At 47.0% G+C, this 20,224-nt stretch overlaps 1 protein-coding gene across 1 annotated transcript in view; it reads right to left on the reverse strand.

Moving 5' to 3' along the window:
• Window positions 1-18,251: 18,251 nt before the first annotated feature.
• The window catches only part of LOC147693544 (neuronal acetylcholine receptor subunit alpha-10-like), a 164,323-nt gene continuing 162,350 nt past the window's right edge, over window positions 18,252-20,224 (reverse strand). Inside the window, exon 5 of the mRNA XM_086933235.1 lies at window positions 18,252-19,201. Coding sequence (XP_086789361.1) covers window positions 18,558-19,201 — 644 coding nt within the window. The 3' untranslated portion in view covers window positions 18,252-18,557. The remainder of the gene's footprint in view (window positions 19,202-20,224) is intronic.

Raw genomic sequence — 20,224 nt, forward strand, 5'->3', positions numbered from 1 at the left:
CATTCCTGTGGCCCTGGTTATATGTTCAACCCCAGGACTCCTTTAACACCAGAATTTTGAGCTCATAGTGGGGGATTTGAGGAGCTGGAAACCCAGCATTAAGTTGAATATGCTAAAGAGTTCAACGATTACTGTTGGACCCCACTCCAGAGCCTCTGTGTTCATGTAATAGCAGCAGCAGAATAGATTTGAGAATCCGAAGCTGATGCTAACGACTACGTACTACAGAGCCGACCAGTTGTTTAAGGATATTCCAGACTCAAAGGCAAAGCTGAAGTGCTTTACCTTATATGAGGAGAGACTGGAGGCCGCTGCTTAAAAATAATTGAATCGGGCTGGAGCTCAAGGATGTATTCAATTCCACCCTTGAGATGGTATGCTGATGGGCACATGCAAGACTCAACCTCCTGTAGCACTCTGCAGGGCAGATACTGTGGTGCTGGCTCAGATGAACCATATGCAAATCAGCCTTGACCCAGCTCCAATAGGAACAGTCCATTCCAGCTACAAACTTACATTTCCTATGACTGGAGGCACAAGCAACTCCATACCTGAGACCGGTTTCAGACTTGCTGGATCTTACCAGTGGGGTGCAGCTTGAGTCCTGTGGCACAGCGGGCACAGACCCTACGTCCTCATATTGCCATCAGATTCAGGACTCCTAATTGAGAGGCATTTTTTATTTACATTTTTGAAAGCCTGTCTTGCTTTCTATTCCCTTGATTTAGGGCTCATGCTGTAGATTATGCAGGCGCTACTAGCCCGGTTTGTTGGTGTGGATGACTTTGTAGCTGTTGTAGACGTATTTGACCTTGATCTGTGCTGGATGGCACAGCATCATGGAGTCATGTTAATGTGAAGGCAACAGCTTGAGCGATGAGGGTGTGGAATCAAATGCCCTGTTTCGGCATGACCATCCATTTTGGTCTTGTCTCCTGACTCCCTTTTTTACCAAAGCTATAATATGTGGTCCTGATTCCTGTGTCCTGGAGAGGAAGCATCCTTAACCCGATCCACAAGTCAGGTTCCAGCTCGGATCCCTCTAACTACAGGTTGATTGCACTGATAGATGTGGAGGCGAAATTATACGCATTTAACCTCTTGGTTGAGTTAGAGGCTTGGGTTAGCCGATCAAACTTAATACTCTACACGCAAACTGGATTTCGATGAGGGATGGGCACCCTCACCAATATCTCAGCGGTTCCTCTTATAGGCAATCAAGCCTTTGCAAAATCTAGGCCTTTGTATGCCTGCTTTATCGACCTAAAAGCGTCTTTCGATAAAGTTTCAAGAGTTGATGGCCAAAAATGCAAGACTGGGGGTCCCGCCACGACTCCTGGTGGCCATCATCCATCTGTATTCACACATGTGGGTTCAATCAAGAAAGGAGATGGGTCCAGTTTAACTGGCAAAATTCCAACATTCAATGGGCTAAAACAGGGTTACGTATTAGCGCCCTGTCTATTTAACATTTACACCTCCGACCTTGATAAGCGCCTTTGGTTAATCCAAGCCAACCCTCCGAAATTGGGCAAAATACCGACACTGTGCCTCCAATATGCAGACAACATCGTCTTGCCAGCACAAACTCCTGTAGGCCTGCAGAAACTGGCTACATAATTAGGAGCCTACACTACCCTGAACCAACTTACGATTAACCATCAAAAAACAAAAGTTATGTGTTTCTCCAAATCCAATAAAACATCGAAAAGGAATATTTTTTCCTGGAAATTGGGTGAGCATCCACTGACCAGGGTTACGTGCTATAAATACCTAGGCTTTCAGCTAGATTGCAAGCTTAACTTTAAATTACACTTGGACCAAGGCCGTATGAAAGCCAAACAACTGCTGTTCGCTTCTAAAACCCTAAGGAAAAAACTTATAGGATATTCCAGCGGCCATCTGCTGAAAGTGATTGCCCAAAATGTTTACCTTATATCTCATACGGCTCAGAAATTCTGAACACCAAAGATGCCACAGACCAAAACACAGCACAATACACACTTTTTAAGGGACTGTTTTCAATACCGCTTCATACCTCACAGGCACAAAGCCGCCTAGAATATTGATAAAAAAATCAGATTATGGCCGGACAAGGCGCCTTAGTAAAATATTACTGGAGGATGAAGGAGGCAGAAGACAACACCCTAGCCCATCATTGTTGGGTCGAGATTGAAAACCAAATGAGCATAGTCAATTTAACCACAACAGCCCTGAAGGAATACCTGTGGCACTACAGCTTACCCTCGCAACGTACTCCGGATTTAAAAGCGTAGTCAATAACGCCATTAAGCGGACCTCTTTATTAACTAATAAAACGACCTTTGCAAAAAAACATCATGCCTGGACTGTGATACAGGCCTACCAGAGGCTGAAGCTGCAACAATACCTGTTGGAACAATTCCCCCACCAGAAAAAATAATATTCGACTTTGCTACGAATGGGATCTTTCCCCTCAAAGGATTTGACCCCAATATGGAAACAAACATGGCCATCCAAGGAATGCCGCCTCTGTGGTCAAGGGGAAAGAGTCACTACTACATTTACTATGTACTTGCCCTTTCTTATTGGAAACTCAAAAATTCAACCTTACGGGAGGTTCTAAGGAAGGAACAAATTAGAACATGTAGAGCAGTGGTCATTAAGTGTCTTGGAGGGTCGTCGATTCCCCTGCCCTGCAGTGCCATAATACTTTGGAAAATCGCGGCAAAAGAACTGGCAAAAAGCGACTCTAGCCAAGTAGCCAATTAATTGGCACATATTTTCCAAATGCACTGCTATACTTGTCATTATTTTAAAATATTAAGCTACCACTTATTGTGATGTTGACCTCAAGCCCTTTTTACGTTTTTAAAATGTATACTCTAAAGCATTGCGTTTTATGATGGTTGTCCATCCTTTTATGATTTCTTAATGAATCAAATAAAAGTATATTTTGATTGATTGATTGAAGTTGCAGAGTCTAGGCCCTCTTCATTTAACTGTGCTTAGACAGCCCCTATGCCATGCTCTGAAGCATCCGTCTGCACAATAAATTCCTTGGAGAAGTCAGGAGCCTTGAGTGCAGGTGCTGTACACATGGCCTCTCTGAGGATATCAAAGGCTTTCTGTCAGGCCTCTGCCCAGATTACCTTTTTGGGCTGCTTCTTGGAAGTCAGCTCAGTTAAGTCAACAACAATAGTGCCATATCCCTTAACAAATTTCCTGTAATATCCGGTGGGATCCAAGATGTCCCACATCTCAGCCTGGGTTATATGAGTGTTGCCAGGCCAGAATAGACTCATTCTTGGCCTAGAGGGGCTACACCATGTGGCCCAGATATACCACACTCCCCGCCCTATCTGGCACTTACTGGCCTAGATAGTAAGGCCCGCCTCCCTCCTGGAGCACCTCCTGGAGGTGATACAGGTGTTCCTCCCAGCTGGAACTGAAGACAGCTATGTCATCTAGGTAGGCAGCATAGAATGCCTCCTTCCCAGCCAGGAACCTGTTCACCAACCTGTAGAAAGTGGCAGGGGCATCCTTTAAGCTGAAGGGCATCACCCAAAATTGGAAGTGGCACTCTGGGATCGAGAATGCGGACCTCTCTTTTGCACCCTCAGTCAGGGCAATCAGATTTTTCTCTGTAAAATCAAAGGTACTAAGCAGTTTAGCAGTGCCCAGTCAGTCTATGAGTTCATCAGCTAGGGGTGGGGTGAGCATCAGTCTTGGTGACTAAACGGAGTCCTCTGTAGTCCACATAGAACCTAGGTTTGGGGCTGTGCCCTGTGTGGCGGCATTGGGAACTTGCACAACTGGGATGGACCAGGGTCTGTTGGAAGGCTCAATCACCCTTAATGCCAACATTGTGGAGACTTCCTCCTTCATACCAACCCTCACCTTATCCAACAGCCTGTCAGTTTTGTTCTTGACAGGTATATGGTCTCCAGTATCAATGTAATGGGTGCACAAGTATGTAAGTCCAGGCGTGTGGGTGACCAGTGAGGCAAAATGACCCCACAGCTGGTGACAATCCTTCTGCTGTTCTGGACTCAGAGTAGGAAAGACTCTACTGACCCGTCATTCTCCTTGGAGGATAGGAGATTAAGGTGCAGTTCACGTTTCTCTTCCAGCCCATCATCTGTCACCAGGAGCATGGTGATCTCAGACCTCTCAAAGTGTGGCTCGAGGTGATTGATTTGGAGACTCCCTAGGAGGTTTCTAAGGGTTTTGAGGTCTACCAAGTAGGTGGTTCCCCCTTCTGCTCATTCACCTCATAGGGTCCTGACCAACTGCCTTGGAGAGCTCTGGGTTCCACAGGCTCCAAGAGCCACACCTTCTGGCCGGTCTGAAATGTTACGAGATTGGCCTTCTGGTCGTACTAGAATTTAAGTATCTCTTGGCTGGCCTCAAGATTCTTCTTAGCTTTTTTCCAGAAGCACTGCATCTGGTTGTGGAGAGACAGCATGTCAAGACTATATCCTGAGGGGTTTCCTGGGAACTTGTTTCCAATTCTCTCTCACTATGCTGAGAGCTCTTCTAAGAAAGTGATCGTATAGAAGCCGATATGTGCTAAACCCAACCCCCTTCTGCGGTACCTTCCTGTAGGTAAATAGCAGGCATGGTAAAAGGACAACCCACTGCTGCCTCATGGGCTCAGGAAGGCTCATAATAATGTTGAATATCTCAACAAGCCCATTTGTTTGTGGGTGATAGGGTGTGGAGAATTTATGGGTTACACCACACTCATCCCAAATGGACTTCATGTATGGGGATATGAAGTAGGTGACTCTGTCAGACCCCACTTCTTTGTGGAAACCCACTCGGGTAAAAATCCCTATCAGGGCCCTGACCACTGCGGTTGTAGTCACCAACCTTGGAGAAATGACCTCTGGGTACCTAGTGATGTGGTCCACCAAAACCAGGATGAACTGTTGCCTAACGCAGTTTTGGGTGCCCAAGGGTGCTAAAATGTCAATGCATACCCTTGCAAAGGGATTGCCAATGACAGGCAAGGGAACCTGGGAGCCGTCAGCTTTTTCCCTATTTTTCTTCTGGCATGGCAGGTGGGACAAGACCTACAGAATGTGTCCGAGGCTGTCTTTCTCCATTGCCAATAAAAATGGAGGGCAAGCCTGGCAAAGGTCTTGTCCTTGCCCAGATGTCCTATCAGGAGTATGTCATGAGTCAGCCCCAATAGTAAGGTCCAGTAACACTGGGGGACCAACACATGGGCTGCCCAAGGAACCTTAGGCTCACTCTCCAGCATGTCATTCTCCCTGTAAGGTGATCTCCAGAGGTATCCCCTGCTGCCTGGGCCTCATCTTGCCGCCTCAAACCCTCTAGGGTGGGGAACTTCTTTTGTGCCTTACAGAATTCCTCATTAGTGGGTCCATCTTCAAATTGCCAACCAACAAGTTCAGGCAGGGCTCCCAGGGCAGCAACATCCTTGCCGGTAGGCTTCACAGCAGCCTCCTCAGGTGTCACATCAAACATTACTGTGGGAGTGTTAGGGGCAGGCTCCCTTGACTCTCCCCTTGGGCAGCCATGGACTGTGTGGTCATATAGACAACTCAGACAATCCTAACATCTCCAGGTGTGATCTGAGCTCTTCTTCCTTCCAGACAGTGTCCTCTAGGCCGTAGCTCAGCAGGCCATCTACAGGCAAGGCAGGGCTCACAGCTACATTTACAGAACTTGAGCCACTCACAGGAAACCAGAGCTACTGGGTAATGGCTCTAGCGGTTGTCTGTCACTATGACCTGGTGGAATGTATTTGTGAAGACCTGCTCTGAGGACACAGTTCACAGTAGTCACACTGGCTCCTGTATCTCTCAGAGTCTCCTCCCTTTGCCCATTGATGATGATACACTGCCTACACTCTGAAGTATTTGATGGCATGTGGGCTTTTGGCACCATCTCTCTATCCCCCAGGGGCACTAAGGTAACCTCTGTCCTCTCTGTCAAGCTAATTAGGACCACCTCTTCCCCAAGCGCTACACTCACCAACCCAGGTGTCTGCCCACTGATGGGGCAGTTCCTTCTTTAGACATTTGGTGTCTCCCTTGGAGCCCCCATACTTGCAGCACTCAGTACACTGGGGCACGAACCTCCCTGTCTGCTTATCATATAACCCCTGCCCAGGCTACTTACTGTTCCCTTAGGAATTATTTTGAGGATTTTTATAGTGCTCCTTGTTTTAAAAATGTTCTCTCCACTTTTTCTACTGTTGGGAACCCTGACCACCCTTTTGGGAGTCCCCCTCAGATACCTTATTGTGGACCCTGGTGCTGAGCCAGTGGTCCTTCTCCTTAGCAAGCTCCCTGGGGTCAGTGAGCTTACTATCCACTATGTGTTGGCACAGCTCTGAAAAACAATTACTGAATGTGCTCTCTTGCAAATAGATTGTACAGCCCCTTGTAATCACTCGCATGACTGCCCTTCAACCAACCATCCAGTGCCTTACAAAAAGAATCCACGAAATCCACACAGGACAGCTTCTGGCTGTCCCTATTTCTTTGCCTGTACTTTTCAGGGGTAAGCCATTACTTTCTGATAAGGGTGTCCTTCATTGGAGAGATACCTCATCCTGCCACCCTTTCCCAGGGCCAATAGGGCATCCCTCACCTCATTAGAGATGTGCCTCCAGAGACTGGCCCCCCCAATCCTCCTCAGGGACCCTAGGCATCACCAAGGCAGCCTTATAAGCTTCAAATAATCTATCTATGTCACCCCATAACAACGTTAGGCACCAGGTCCTTTGGAATGTAGATCCTCTTGCCTCCAGAGGGCACTGTCAGTACGATGCCACCATTGCTGCTGGATTCTGCCTGCTTGGCTCTGATATCCAGCTCTTTGGGGCTCCTTTCATGAGCCAGACACTCTAAGGTCAGTTTGCTATCCATGGCCAGTTTCTTTTCAGCCAAAGCCCTCTGAACCTCAGCCTTTCTCTCTTCTGCTCCTAATTTTCATTTGGCTAGCTGCAGCTTGAGCTCCATCTCAGCTGTTCAATTCTACAGCTCCTCGGGGAACAGACAACAGAAAGACACACTGCTCTCTGCCAGACAGTGGGATCCCCTCCTGGGGCTGAGTTGTCCTCCTACGCCAAGTGCAGGAGTTTGAGACATGTGGTGTCCCGGTCCTCCTCTTACTCCTCCATCCCCTCCTCCTCATTGTGGTCCTCTGTTGTTGCCAGCAATGGGTGAGCCTCCGTCGAGGCCCTCAAAGCCTTCTGGAGCTCCAACCTCTTGGTGCACTTCTTAGTTGGAAGCTCCCTTTCCCTACAGAACTCTTTGAGCTCAGCCACAGTGTAGCTCTCCAGACTGTTGAGCTCAAATTTCATTCTTGCTGGTATGGTCACAGGCGCAGACAGATAGAATGAGAGTTGCTTTGGAAAAAGCAAAAAGATCCACTCGATGACAGCTGTCGCACAGAGGATAAGAAGCGTTGCACTGGGCCGAGGCTTGCGTCGTTGTAAAAGAAGCCACCAGGGCTGGCTGGGCCTTGCACTCTGCGGTGCCGAGGACAAGATATGTTGCCAGTGCCAGAGGTGAGCTATGTTGCGCTGCGCCAAAATGCGGGGAATTGCGTCATCATCAAAGATGTCTGTTATATCCCTGTGGTATTGAACAGGGAGCCTGGCGACTGACCCATGTAGATTTCCTGGAGTCATGGATCTGCACAAGCAGCCTGGATTCAGCAGGGCAGCCCGCAGCAGCAGAAGAGTCTTGATGCAGCAGCAGCAGTCTTTGGTCAGCAGAGCAGGGTTTGGGTAGCAGGACAGACATCACAGCTGGCCAGTCCTTCTGTGCTCTGGCCCCAGCTTGTCTGGGGGGGACAAAAGACTAGTGTTAAAGCCCTTTGAATGTTGAGCCAGAGTTTTTGTGATGTGTAAATGTGGTAGGTGACAGCCTCTCCCTTCATCCTGACAGAGATGGCTCATTCTATTAACACCTGTTCCCCCTTGGTCTCTCTGTTTGAGAGTAATACACTAAGACCAACTGCCAGCTATGCCTAGTTGTGTGACCCAGGATACAAGCTGCATGCACCAAATGGTTGAGACAAGAAAATGCCTATTTCTAAAGTTGCATTTTCAGAATTGTAACTTAAAATCCAATTTTACCATTAAAGAGGGTTTAAAATTACAATTCTTTAGAATCCAAACTCGGCTTTCCTAGCTGCTCCCTCCCAATTGAAAGTTATCACTTATTAAATGTAATAAGGTATTCCAATTAACCCTGGGCGGGCAACTTCGCTACGCCCACGAAAGTTGCCTACTTCGCCCTTTGCAAAGTAGGCGAAGCAGGCAACACTACGCCCACTTCGTGGGCGTAGCGAAGTTGCCCGCCACCCGCCTCCCTCCCGCCCTCACTAAATGCTTAAATTACCTTAAAAAGGAATTATAAAACCACTTACCTTGTCCTCTTAAAAAGGAATTATAAAACCACTGACCTTGTCCTCTGCGTCCCCGGGGCTCCCTCTCGTCATCGCGCCACCGCCTTAGATACTAATGCGCATGCGCAGCCGCCCGCGCATGCACATTTCTCGCAAGAAATGCGCATGCGCGGGCAGCCGCGCATGCGCATTAGTATCTAAGACGGCGGCGGCGCGATGACAAGAGGGAGCCCCGGGGACGCAGAGGACAAGGTAAGTGGTTTTATAATTCCTTTTTAAGGTAATTTAAACATTTAGGGAGGGCGGGAGGGAGGTGGGTGGCGCGTAGTGGGGCTACGCGAAGTGCGTGGGTGGGCGTAGTTTTTTGCCCACTTCGCGTAGCTTCGCGAAGCCCCACTACGCCCACTACGCCCACCCTTAATTCCAATGTTATCCTGTGGGAGAAACAGGCCTTGCAGTAGTGAAAACAAATGTAAGAATTTTTAAGTAACATGACATGTAAAAGGTAAAAGAACATATCCAACATTTTAAATGCACTGCCCCCTGCCCTATGGTCTGTTTAGGGCCTACCCTAGGGACGCCTTATATATTTTAAAATGGAATGTTTAGGCCTGGGAAAAGCTTTATTTGGTCAGGTAAAAATGATAGTCTAAAACATTACACACAGGCTGCAATGGCAAACCTGGGACATGGTTAAAGGGCTTTTTTAAGAGGGTGGCACAATCAGTGCTTCAGGCCCACTAGTAGCATTTCATTTACTGTCCCAGGGTACATGTAAATTGATACTTGTATAGCGCACTACTCACCCGCAAGGGTCTCAAGGCGCTTGTACGAATACCGCTGTGGAACCCATCCTGGCTTTCCCTGTGAGGCGTCCACTCCTGGGCACCCCAAAGGTGGAGGCCAGGCATCCTGGCTTTCCCTGTGAGGTGTCCACTCCTGGGCACCCCCAAGGTGGAGGCCAGGCATCCTTAGCGTTGTGGGGGCCGTTGTGGAGATTAAGCAAGCTATTGCCCAGAGTTGCAGAGTGGGACTCCATGATTGGAATAGGCACCGAGGCAAGAATGATCAGGTCCGTGGAATTTTGAGCCCAAGACCCGCCGAGGTGGGGAATTGAACCCTGGTCCCGGGCTAGACTTCTGCATCAGGGTCTGCCGCTCTAACCATTGAGCCACACTTCTCCACATGTTTTACTACTTTACTAGGGACATACAAGTAAATTACATGTGCCAATTGGATGTAAACCAACTTCACCGTGTTTAAAGGAGAGAGCACAAGATTTTTAGCACTGGTTAGCATTGGTAAAATGTGCAGAGTACAAAGGCCAGCAAAAAATGAGCTCTGCAAAAACAGGAGGAGTAAGGCAAAACATTTGGGGGAAGAACACACTGAGGCTGACAGGTCTATCAGCCCCAAGCACTGTATTTATGGGCATGGTCTTGTCGGTGGCTCTTCAGTGTGCACACGGACAGGAATGTGTGAGTGGCTGTCAAGCGGGTAGTCAGACACGGGGGGAGGGGTGTTTTTATGTAACATCCTTCATTATTAGTGGGTGATGTTGATAGCTTCTGCAGGTGAGTTTATGAGTGTCACTGGGCTGGTTAACGGCTTCAGGGATGTACATGTACTCTGCTGGTCATTGGCAGTACCTACATACGCATTGGTAAATTACATTGGTGGGGTATACATAAACTAGACACTGATGCTGTGAGTGGCATGCCTGCTCACACTAAGCGTCTCTTCAGTTGGTACCATAGGGGTACATGAATTGCATCAACAGCCCAGTTGTAGTCAGCATCCCACACATTGCATGGAGGGCCCCTCAGCTGTGGTACAACAGCTCGTATGCATGTCAGGTACACATGTGGCCAATCATGATAGTTACAGCCAGCGCCACCTAATGCAATACCAACCTCCATGGAAGCAAACTGTGCAGAATGGAAATGTCCACTCGGCAAGGCATGCAGTGACGTTGTAGGTGTTGTGGTAGAGACTGCCCTCCCAAAGCATGTACTTACCCAATGTGTGAACCCACTTCCTGGCCTTGCAGAAAAAGCTAGTCTTCAGCAAAGATATCCTGCTCTGGCGCTGATTCGCTGCCCAGTAGAATTGCCTGGTACATCATATGCCTCTGGTCTGCCACTGTGCATGTGTTCCTCTTTGCTTGGCAATCTATTGCAATACCAAATGTTTCTTCAAGTGCTGTAATGTTTGTGTTGAATTGTATTTATTTATTTATATTTATATTTATATGTTTGTATTTATTTATTGAATTTTTGCTATAGCACAAACCTTGTCAATGCAATTGAAATATTGGCCACAGAGGTATAGGGAATCTGTAATAAGGCATCATAATGTTATAATATTAACTTACATACCTACACAGCTGATAAGTAGTCTGGTCAGCAGACATTGGTTTAGGAAGAAAGAAATTGATGGATGGATGTTCTTCTGATGCTGATGCTGTGGGTGCCCAAGGTAACCGCTTCTAAAGTCTGTCGCAACACGGCTACCAGTCTAGGCATTCAACACTAGAACTTTCTGCGTATTGACCCTGCCTGTCATTTTGGGCTATAGAACCCCACTCTCCATAGTACCACCTGAAAAGCACAGAAAACTTGGGCAAAATCACATTGACTGTATCTTTTAAAAACAAGTAACGTACGAATGTCCGGATGAGGGACTTTTGATACAGCACGTCGACATCGAGTTTGATTATTGGCCACTACATTGGCTTTGGAAAATACAGGACGCTGAAAATTATAATCCTGCACGTTACTACGTTCGTGTGGATGTAGAGGATTGGGCCAATTTGTTGAATCATGCAATTTGGATGTTTGCTTGAATTTGAAGAATTACTACCGGTGCCACTATTTTTGGACCAATGAGCTTGGAGGATTATAGTATTGACACCCCGAACATTTCTATTCCTAGCGGATCCTGTCTGCCTGTTGTTGATCTTGGGAATTATTGACCCACGTACTTAGAACGTTTGGATTGAAATTACTATATCGAAGCCCTGACGAAGTTCCATTTGGAACGAAACGCATTTAAAGTGAATAGCTGGTTGCTAATGATGGGCAGTGGTTGCTGGTGAAGTCACGGGCAGTCTTCAAGCAGCTTTGCGTAGTGCACCCTACAGTCAGGACCCTCTATGCCTACCAGCTGGTACAAAAGTCATATTACCCTGTGTGCTCCCTCACATCTGTTAGTGTTTGTAAACTCGATTATAACTACATATTGAAAGACAAGTTGGCCATCAACTGTTCGCTGTGTTGGGCCGTATATACTGGAACAACCCGCCCAACGATTAACTTCCATAAAGATTCTCTCCCTGAACATTTAGGGTGACTCCTGGCCATGCATGCTCCTTCTCTTCATCAACGGATGCATTGGCCAAGTGCCTTCCTTCCAATGGTAGAGGTGGCCAAGTGCAGTAGATAAGGACTGTTTACATCACATTACGGGAAGGAGCTACAACAAATGAAGCAGTAAAGTGTCAACAAGTCCTCGATATTAATCCGATGAGAATCCTACACATCATTGACTTGCCTGATCGGTTAGCGGCCTCGAGGGAAACATGTTGCGTTCTCAAATTCTCTCCACAGACTTCAATATTTTAAAAATCATCAGCACAGAACCACCCCCAAGCAGAGGTCACAATATTCTTATGTTGTTACAAAAGTGCAAGAAACGTAACTTTTTCCCGTAAATACAAGCTGTACATGATCTAGGTTGGCCAGGGGACTGCGACCTCCCTCTTGACACAGCTGTGCCTTTAAGGATCATATTTATTTGTTGAGTTTGCACAAAGTAAAGTTTACTGAAGTCTCAAATAGTAAATCAGAAAAGCATCAGTCAGGCAATCCATAACTTTTAATGGCTGTTTCAACTGTTCTTGCCCATGCAAGCTACTGGAAATGTTGTACTTGAAATGCAAAAATAGCATAACTAGGTCTTGCTATTCTTGCGACCTCGCTCCCAGTATGATGTGGGACACATCTGCATGGCCTGTGTGCTTGATAGCAGGAGTCAGGTGATCATCTGAACTTCATCCAGCTGGGGTTGGATCGCCTGAGCCCTCTGAGCGGGTTCACTGTCAGATCTTCCAGCTGGGGTTGGATCGCATGAGCCCCCTGAGCGGGTTCACTGTCAGATCTTCCTGCTGGGGTTGGATCGCCTGAGCCCTCTGAGCGGGTTCACTGTCAGGTCTTCCAGCTGGGGTTGGATCGCATGAGCCCTCTGGGCTGGTTCACTGTCAGATCTTCCAGCTGGGATTGGATTGCCGGAGTCCTCTGAGCTGGTTCACTGTCAGATCTTCCAGCTGGGGTTGGATCGCCTGAGCCCTCCAAGCTGGTTCACTGTCAGATCTTCCAGCTGGGGTTGGATCGCCCGAGCCCTCCAAGCCGGTTCACTGTCAGATCTTCCAGCTGGTGTTGGATCGCCCAAGCCCTCCAAGTGGGTTCACTGTCAGATCTTCCAGCTGGGGTTGGATCGCCTGAGCCCTCTGAGAGGGTTCACTGTCAGATCTTCCAGCTGGGGTTGGATCGCCCGAGCCCTCCAAGCGGGTTCACTGTCAGATCTTCCAGCTGGGGTTGGATCGCATGAGCACTCCAAGCCTGTTCACTGTCAGATCTTCCAGCTGGGGTTGGATCGCCCGAGCCCTCCAAGCTGGTTCACTGTCAGATCTTCCAGCTGGGGTTGGATCGCCCGAGCCCTCCAAGCCGGTTCACTGTCAGATCTTCCAGCTGGGGTTGGATCGCCTGAGCCCTCTGAGAGGGTTCACTGTCAGATCTTCCAGCTGGGGTTGGATCGCCCGAGCCCTCCAAGCGGGTTCACTGTCAGATCTTCCAGCTGGGGTTGGATCGCCTGAGCCCTCCAAGTGGGTTCACTGTCAGATCTTCCAGCTGGGGTTGGATCGCCTGAGCCCTCTGAGCGGGTTCACTGTCAGATCTTCCAGCTGGGGTTGGATCGCCTGAGCCCTCTGAGAGGGTTCACTGTCAGATCTTCCAGCTGCGGTTGAATCGCCCGAGCCCTCCAAGCGGGTTCACTGTCAGATCTTCCAGCTGGGGTTGGATCGCCCGAGCCCTCCAAGTGGGTTCACTGTCAGATCTTCCAGCTGGGGTTGGATCGCCTGAGCCCTCTGAGCGGGTTCACTGTCAGATCTTCCAGCTGGGGTTGGATCGCTCGAGCACTCCAAGTTGGTTCACTGTCAGATCTTCCAGCTGGGGTTGGATCGCATGAGCACTCCAAGCTGGTTCACTGTCAGATCTTCCTGCTGGGGTTGGATCGCCTGAGCCCCCTGAGCTGGTTCACTGTCAGATCTTCCAGCTGGGTTTGGATCACCCGAGCCCTCCAAGCCGGTTCACTGTCAGATCTTCCAACTGGGGTTGGATCGCCTGAGTCCTTAGAGCTGGTTCACTGTCAGATCTTCCAGCTGGGTTTGGATTGCCCGAGCCCTCCAAGCCGGTTCACTGTCAGATCTTCCAGCTGGGGTTGGATCGCCTGAGCCCTCTGAGCGGATTCACTGCCAGATCTTCCTGCTGGGGTTGGATCGCCCGAGCCGTCCAAACGGGTTCATTGTCAGATCTTCCAGCTGGGGTTGGATCGCCTGAGCCCTCCAAGCGGGTTCACTGTCAGATCTTCCTGCTGGGGTTGGATCGCCTGAGCCCTCCAAGCGGATTCACTGTCAGATCTTCCAGCTGGGGTTGGATCGCCTGAGCCCTCCAAGCTGGTTCATTGTCAGATCTTCCAGCTGGGGTTGGATCGCATGAGCCCTCTGAGCGGGTTCACTGCCAGATCTTTCAGCTGGGGTTGGATCGCCCGAGCCCTCCAAGCGGGTTCATTGTCAGATCTTCCAGCTGGATCCTGCTGTAGAAATGACGGACAAGTGCCTCCAGCCGGATGTGAAACCTCTGAAAATGTTCAAATGATGCAACGCCCAGGAAACTTCCAGCCCTTGGTCAGTGGATTTGCACACATATAGGAAAGAACTTCACACCCCAGCCTTAACTCCTATATCTGCAAATAGCTAGTTTAGGGAGGAAGTTCCGTCCAATACGTTTCTGGCCATTGAATGCCCCAATATACAGAATCCAAGACAAATCCATCTATTTTATTTTTTCCAATGTAAATTCTGTCAATATTTTTCAACTTTAGCAGCTGAAACACTTGGCAGCCACCATTGTCTTGCCACCGTGCTATTCTCTGCACACTGTGAGTGGACGAGAGGCACATCTTACTTACTCTTTCTCTTTAACTTGGTTGTGACAATTGTCTTTTGGAAGAGCCACGATCCATGCTTCAGACATTTTACTGATGTGTCTGATGTTCAACATAAACATTAACTCTTCTCTACTCCCCACACATTCCACCCAAACCCCTGGGCATATTTACAAGGGCATCGCGCCACTGGAGCATCCCTTTTACAGACACTCTGGTGGAACATTGCCCTGCTCCATATTTACAAAGCAGCTGAGCCACTTTACGTGGCTTAACGCCGCTTTGTAAATATCGTACCTTTCACGCAGGCATCTGCGTGAAAGGGGTGTGCGATGGGTGTTGCTGTGGGCGTTCCACCGCAACACCCACTGATTTTGTACGCTGCTCCAGATTTTACAAGGATGTGTAAATCCGAGGCAGCGCCAAAAACTAACACCACTGAAAAGCAAGTGTTAGAGTGGAACAACAAGGAGAAATACTTTTAATTTTCCTTGTTTTTTGCTCATTTAAAGAATGTTTATGTGCAGGAAGGTGTCCCTTACTGCCTAAAAACAATCATCCCTACACGCAGGCACCCTTGCAACCTGCGCGAGGGTGTCTGCATTGGAGCTAGGCAGCTTTTTTAGCGCCGTCGCAAGGGAAAATTCAGGGATGCAGCATATTGTTGTGAAGATGACACACCCCTGCTTTTTCTAAATTACGTAGTACAGCACTGCTAACTTGCTTGCAGCACTGCACTGCATCATTTCTGTGTGAATATGCACCTCTGCCCTTTCTCGCACTCATGTGCTCATCCTGTTTCTGAAGAAGGACACCTAAAAGAAGCTAACAGCCTTCCTCCTCTCAGAAGGTGTCAAAGCAGTCCAGAAATCATGGATACAGCAATACCTGATCTTACTCTTCCCCAATCCACACCTACTTCTTAATTTATCTTCAAGACCTGCGCCTGTGCAAGAAAGACACTCTTATTCAGCCAACTTCACCTGTGGCATTTTTTATATTATTTTCCAACCAGATCCTTAAAACCCTCCCTGTATTGCCGCTCCAACATTTTTTGCTACTGATCCTCCCCACAACCCTTTACTAAAAGGTCACCTGCTGATCATTTCACCTCTCAACCTATCCAAGAACTCTCTCCTCCACTTGATGTATAAAACCCTTAAAAGAAAGTCATATGCTGTGTGACAACAACAGTCTCTGCAAAACCCTTCAACTGTGCTGTTGAAGAATGCATTACACCAAGATTAGATGTTCCTGTGTGGGTAACCTCTTATTCTCATTCAACCACGACTATCTCTCCTCCCAGCTGATCTTCCCTCACCAATCTATGGACCCGATTCACAGAACTAACTTAAGACAAAATCCTAAACTTACTACCATTTTGGTATTCACATAAGGCACTTACTCATTTCGGTATTCACAGAAGTTAGGAGCCCATACTTTAGGACTCCTAAATGCCTTCTGTGAATACCAAAAGTCTTAAAGTTCGGATTTTTCTCAGTTTAGGAGCCCTAAAGTTAGAACTTTAGGACACCTAAACTGAGAAAAATCCTAACTTTAAGACTTTCGGTATTCACAGAAGGCATTTAGGAGTCCTAAAGTTAGGAGTCCTAACTTTACTACTCCTAAACTGCGAAAAATCCAAGCTTTATGACTTTCGGTATTCACAGATGGCATTAAGGAGTCCTAAAGTTAGGAGTCCTAACTTCTGTGAATACCAAAATGAGTAAGTGCCTTCTGTGAATTTCAAAATGGTAGTAAGTTTAGGATTTTGTCTTAATTTAGTTCTGTGAATCGGGCCCTATGGTTTTAACAAGGTCACCCACAACATATTCTGCACAACTTTATCAAGTATGAGCATCACACCCACAGCGCTCTTGGACTTAGAAAGACAATCTAATTCAACTTCCTTCTACAAATGTGAGTCCCCCAAGACACAGACCTTGGTCCACCAAATGTATCTACATAACCCCTACTCGAGAGCAACCCCCCTCTCTAGTTCTGCAACTACATATTTAATGAAGACAGACAAATCTTACTTTCATTAGAATGCCGTAAATGTTTCCTCAATCCTCACTTAACTGCTTCTGTTGCATTGAAGATAAAAGGTTAAGAGCTGTGTGATCACCAACCCTGCAAGGCCAGGCTCATCTTCTTCCTCTCTTTGACTGTACGGAGACCCCTTCCATGCTCCACTCTCCCTCTGACCACTGCATTGATGTTAATTGTGACCTGCAACATTTGAACATTGTCTGGAACGCCATCTCGTTGCTCATTGACATGAGCATGATCCTTATGATCAAAATGATTTTTTAACTTTTTTTTATTTTATAGAGTTTTATATAGCATGAACTAGACCCGGATCGGGTATCAGAGCGCTTTAAAAAACACCAGTTGCATTACATGAGGACACATTCATTTTTTTTGTTAGGCACGGGGAGATGAAGTGATTTGTTCAGAATCACAGGATGTTCAGCGTCATTGCCAGGACTCGAACCCAGTTCCCCAGATTGGAGGTCGGCCGGCCTAGTAGTTAGGCCAACTCCTCTCCCCTCCACTCCTTGGTCCACCCCGTCTTCACATTGAACTCAGCCAGCGATACGATTGTGTTTCTAGCGCTCCTGGTTTCAAGCCCTTGAAAGTCTTTACCCCACCACCTGCTTCCTTTTAACTTTGCTTGGCCTAACTTCCTCAACCTCCCCTACAGATGTCAGTCAGGATGGGTAAATGTCTACACCAGCTCACTCTTCAAATAGTCAAATCTAATCTAAACCTGGCGTAACCGCAACCTCTGTACTCCTGCTCATGGCCTCTGCTTGCAAGACCAATACTACCTTTTTAACTATAAGTCCCATACCCTGTGCTTCCTCACTACTCGCTCCGTTTTCACTAATATCACCCCATTGCTGGTCTGCTAGCCCGTTAATGGCACAGCATTTTAATAATAATAAACAAGCTTATAAAGCGCATGGCTACACTCACTAGTGTGTCCCCGGGCTGCTGCCCAAACTCGTCAAAGAAGCAATATTGTGAGACGGCTTAGAGGAAACCTGTAGGCGGAAGAGCCATGTTTTTAGTTTTTTCCGAAAGATGGTTCCTTACGGAAAGAGAGAGGGAGATCATTCCAGTGGCGATGACCTTAAGAAGGCCCTCAGAAACCACTCACTGCAACTAGAGAATCCATCCTCCACCCCAGCCCCACCATCCCCTGGGATGAACCCACATGAACTGTGGTCATCATGAACCCAAGGACTGTGCTGCTTATTAGATCTTGCTATGTCTGATGATCGCTCATTAATTCTGTCCCCAAGCCTTGTTAAATGAGAAGATTGGATTGTTGTAAACGTTGCATCATTTCCAGTCAAGATATTGCATATAATAAATGAATATAAATCACATGACTAACATTTACATTTCAGCACCCTTCGTCTAAACATGGTTTCCAAAGTGATCTTACTAAACATAAAGAACATCTAGTCGTACATCATACACGAGTAATCGACCAGCTGCGCCTAGTCATCATGGCCGTACATAAAGGAGCAGTCTTCAGCGAGTGATACTTTTCTTAAGATACCTTTTCATTCCCCCTGTTTCTAGTAATAATCCTTGTATGAACCTCATGCCTATCAATAAATAGTACAGCAAGGCAACTCATGGTGGCATTGAAACTAAATGCCATTTATTTGTCCTTCTTGGAATAATAACCTTCTAGTTTTAACTAGTTGTAAGATAGCTAGCAATGGTTTCAACTCAATGTCTTTGCTGAGGAACATGCAGATGGAAGAACTAAAGTGACATTGCATACTTGCTCTAAAACAATGCATGATAGGTATTATCCCCCACTCATAGGTCTTTAGACAGCAATGTCACGGGCATTGCATGGGTGCATGTGTATGACATGATGGCGCACCTCTAGGTATCCGGTGAGGGTCCAGCTGGTGATTTCATGGGAACAAGGTCCCTCAGATGGCTTTGCCCATGATGAGCACACTCATGAAGAAGACCATGATGAAGAAAACCCACATAAAGAATCGGTCCATGACCTTGGCCACTTTCTTCCACTCTCCAGTCCTTATCTGAGCCGCCTTCTGCTCCCGGAAACAGTTGGCCATATACTCAATGTTTTTGAGAAGACTTTCGTTATGGCACAGGCATTGGGTTTTGAGGCAGCTTTTATACTTGCCCTCCTTGCCACTTCCGCACAGAAATTCGGGATCGCCCAATTTGTCGCTTTCTTTCAAGTTGCTGTGAGCTCCGTTGGCGGCTTTGCCGTTGCCTCGCTCCAGCTCATCTGCTTTCTCTGACGCTTTCGGTCCAAGGTTCTCAGGAAAGCTTTCCGCCTTGGGTTTGAACTCCTGTTTCTTGGCTTGCCCATTCATCACCTCCACCTTGGGCATCGTCTCAGGTTCCGGCTGAGACTTTGGACTTTTACAACTCTCGCCCACCTCGTAGACAAAAAATATCCGAGACATGTACTGAAGGATGAACTTCTTGGCCCACTTGGGGACAGGCTTAGCCTCTGGACCGCAATGGTGAATGTTCATAATGAATATAGTTAGAGCGGTTGAGGCTGTGATCATCGTCATTGTTGCAATGTAATACTTGCCTAGAACAGAAAGGATAATAACAAGTTACTGGTGTGTTCTCCGCATGATCTATACTTCTTGTCAAATCATCAATACAAGTACTATCTACATCTGCAAGACCATTCCCATGATGCACCACCTATCGGCTAACACACAAAATGATTCAAACAAAATAATGACAAAAAGACCTAGAGTAAATCAGACAGTGAGAAGAGATCCAGAGATTATATGTCTGCGAGTAAAAACAATCTTTATTTAGAGAGGACTTCCATACATAAGTCAATGTGGGAAAGAACCAGACAGAATAGGGCTGTGCAAAAATAATTTAAAGAAAGACCTGGGTGTAGAAGAACCTTTTCCTATTTTTTATTATTTCAAAACAAAGGGGCATATACAAGCAATAGCGATAATTATCGCTATTGCTTGGTTAGAGACAAAAATTTACCGCTGAGCTGCAGCGATTTTTACCGCAAATAAACCTTGGTATTACCAAGGTTTATCGCAAATGCGATAAAAATCGCCGCAATGCATGAATATCGCTGAAAGGTCAGCGATATTCATGCATTACCGAGCTAATGCTCTTAGCCATGTTATCCACCTCCCATTGGATAACATGGCTAATAACTGCTCAGGGCAGGTGTTAGCTTTTGGAGATATTCGCGCTTAGCGCAAATATCTCCAAAAGTTGGTAATAGGAGATAGCGATGTTAGCAACGGTTTCCAGTCGCTAACATCTTGGCACGCCCACTTTGCATGTCATTAGTGATAAATATCACTGACATGCAAAGTGGGGCCCAAGATGGTCGCTATCTCATACTAGCTGTCGCTAACTGGTGTTAGCAGCAGCTAGTTAATAGGGAGATCATTTTATCTCCGCTTTCTTGGCTTTTAAAGCCAAAAAAGCGGAGATAAACCCCCTTGATAATATGCCCCCTAATCTTTTGTGTTTTTTTAAAACCCGGAGAACATGGATTCATCTTAATCCTTTTCATTGGTTAGAATGCATTTTGGGAAGCTGGTGACCTCAAATTCTGTGTCAGCTG

This window comes from Lissotriton vulgaris, chromosome 8 (genome assembly GCF_964263255.1).
Source record: "Lissotriton vulgaris chromosome 8, aLisVul1.2, whole genome shotgun sequence".
Lineage (NCBI taxonomy): Eukaryota > Metazoa > Chordata > Amphibia > Caudata > Salamandridae > Lissotriton > Lissotriton vulgaris.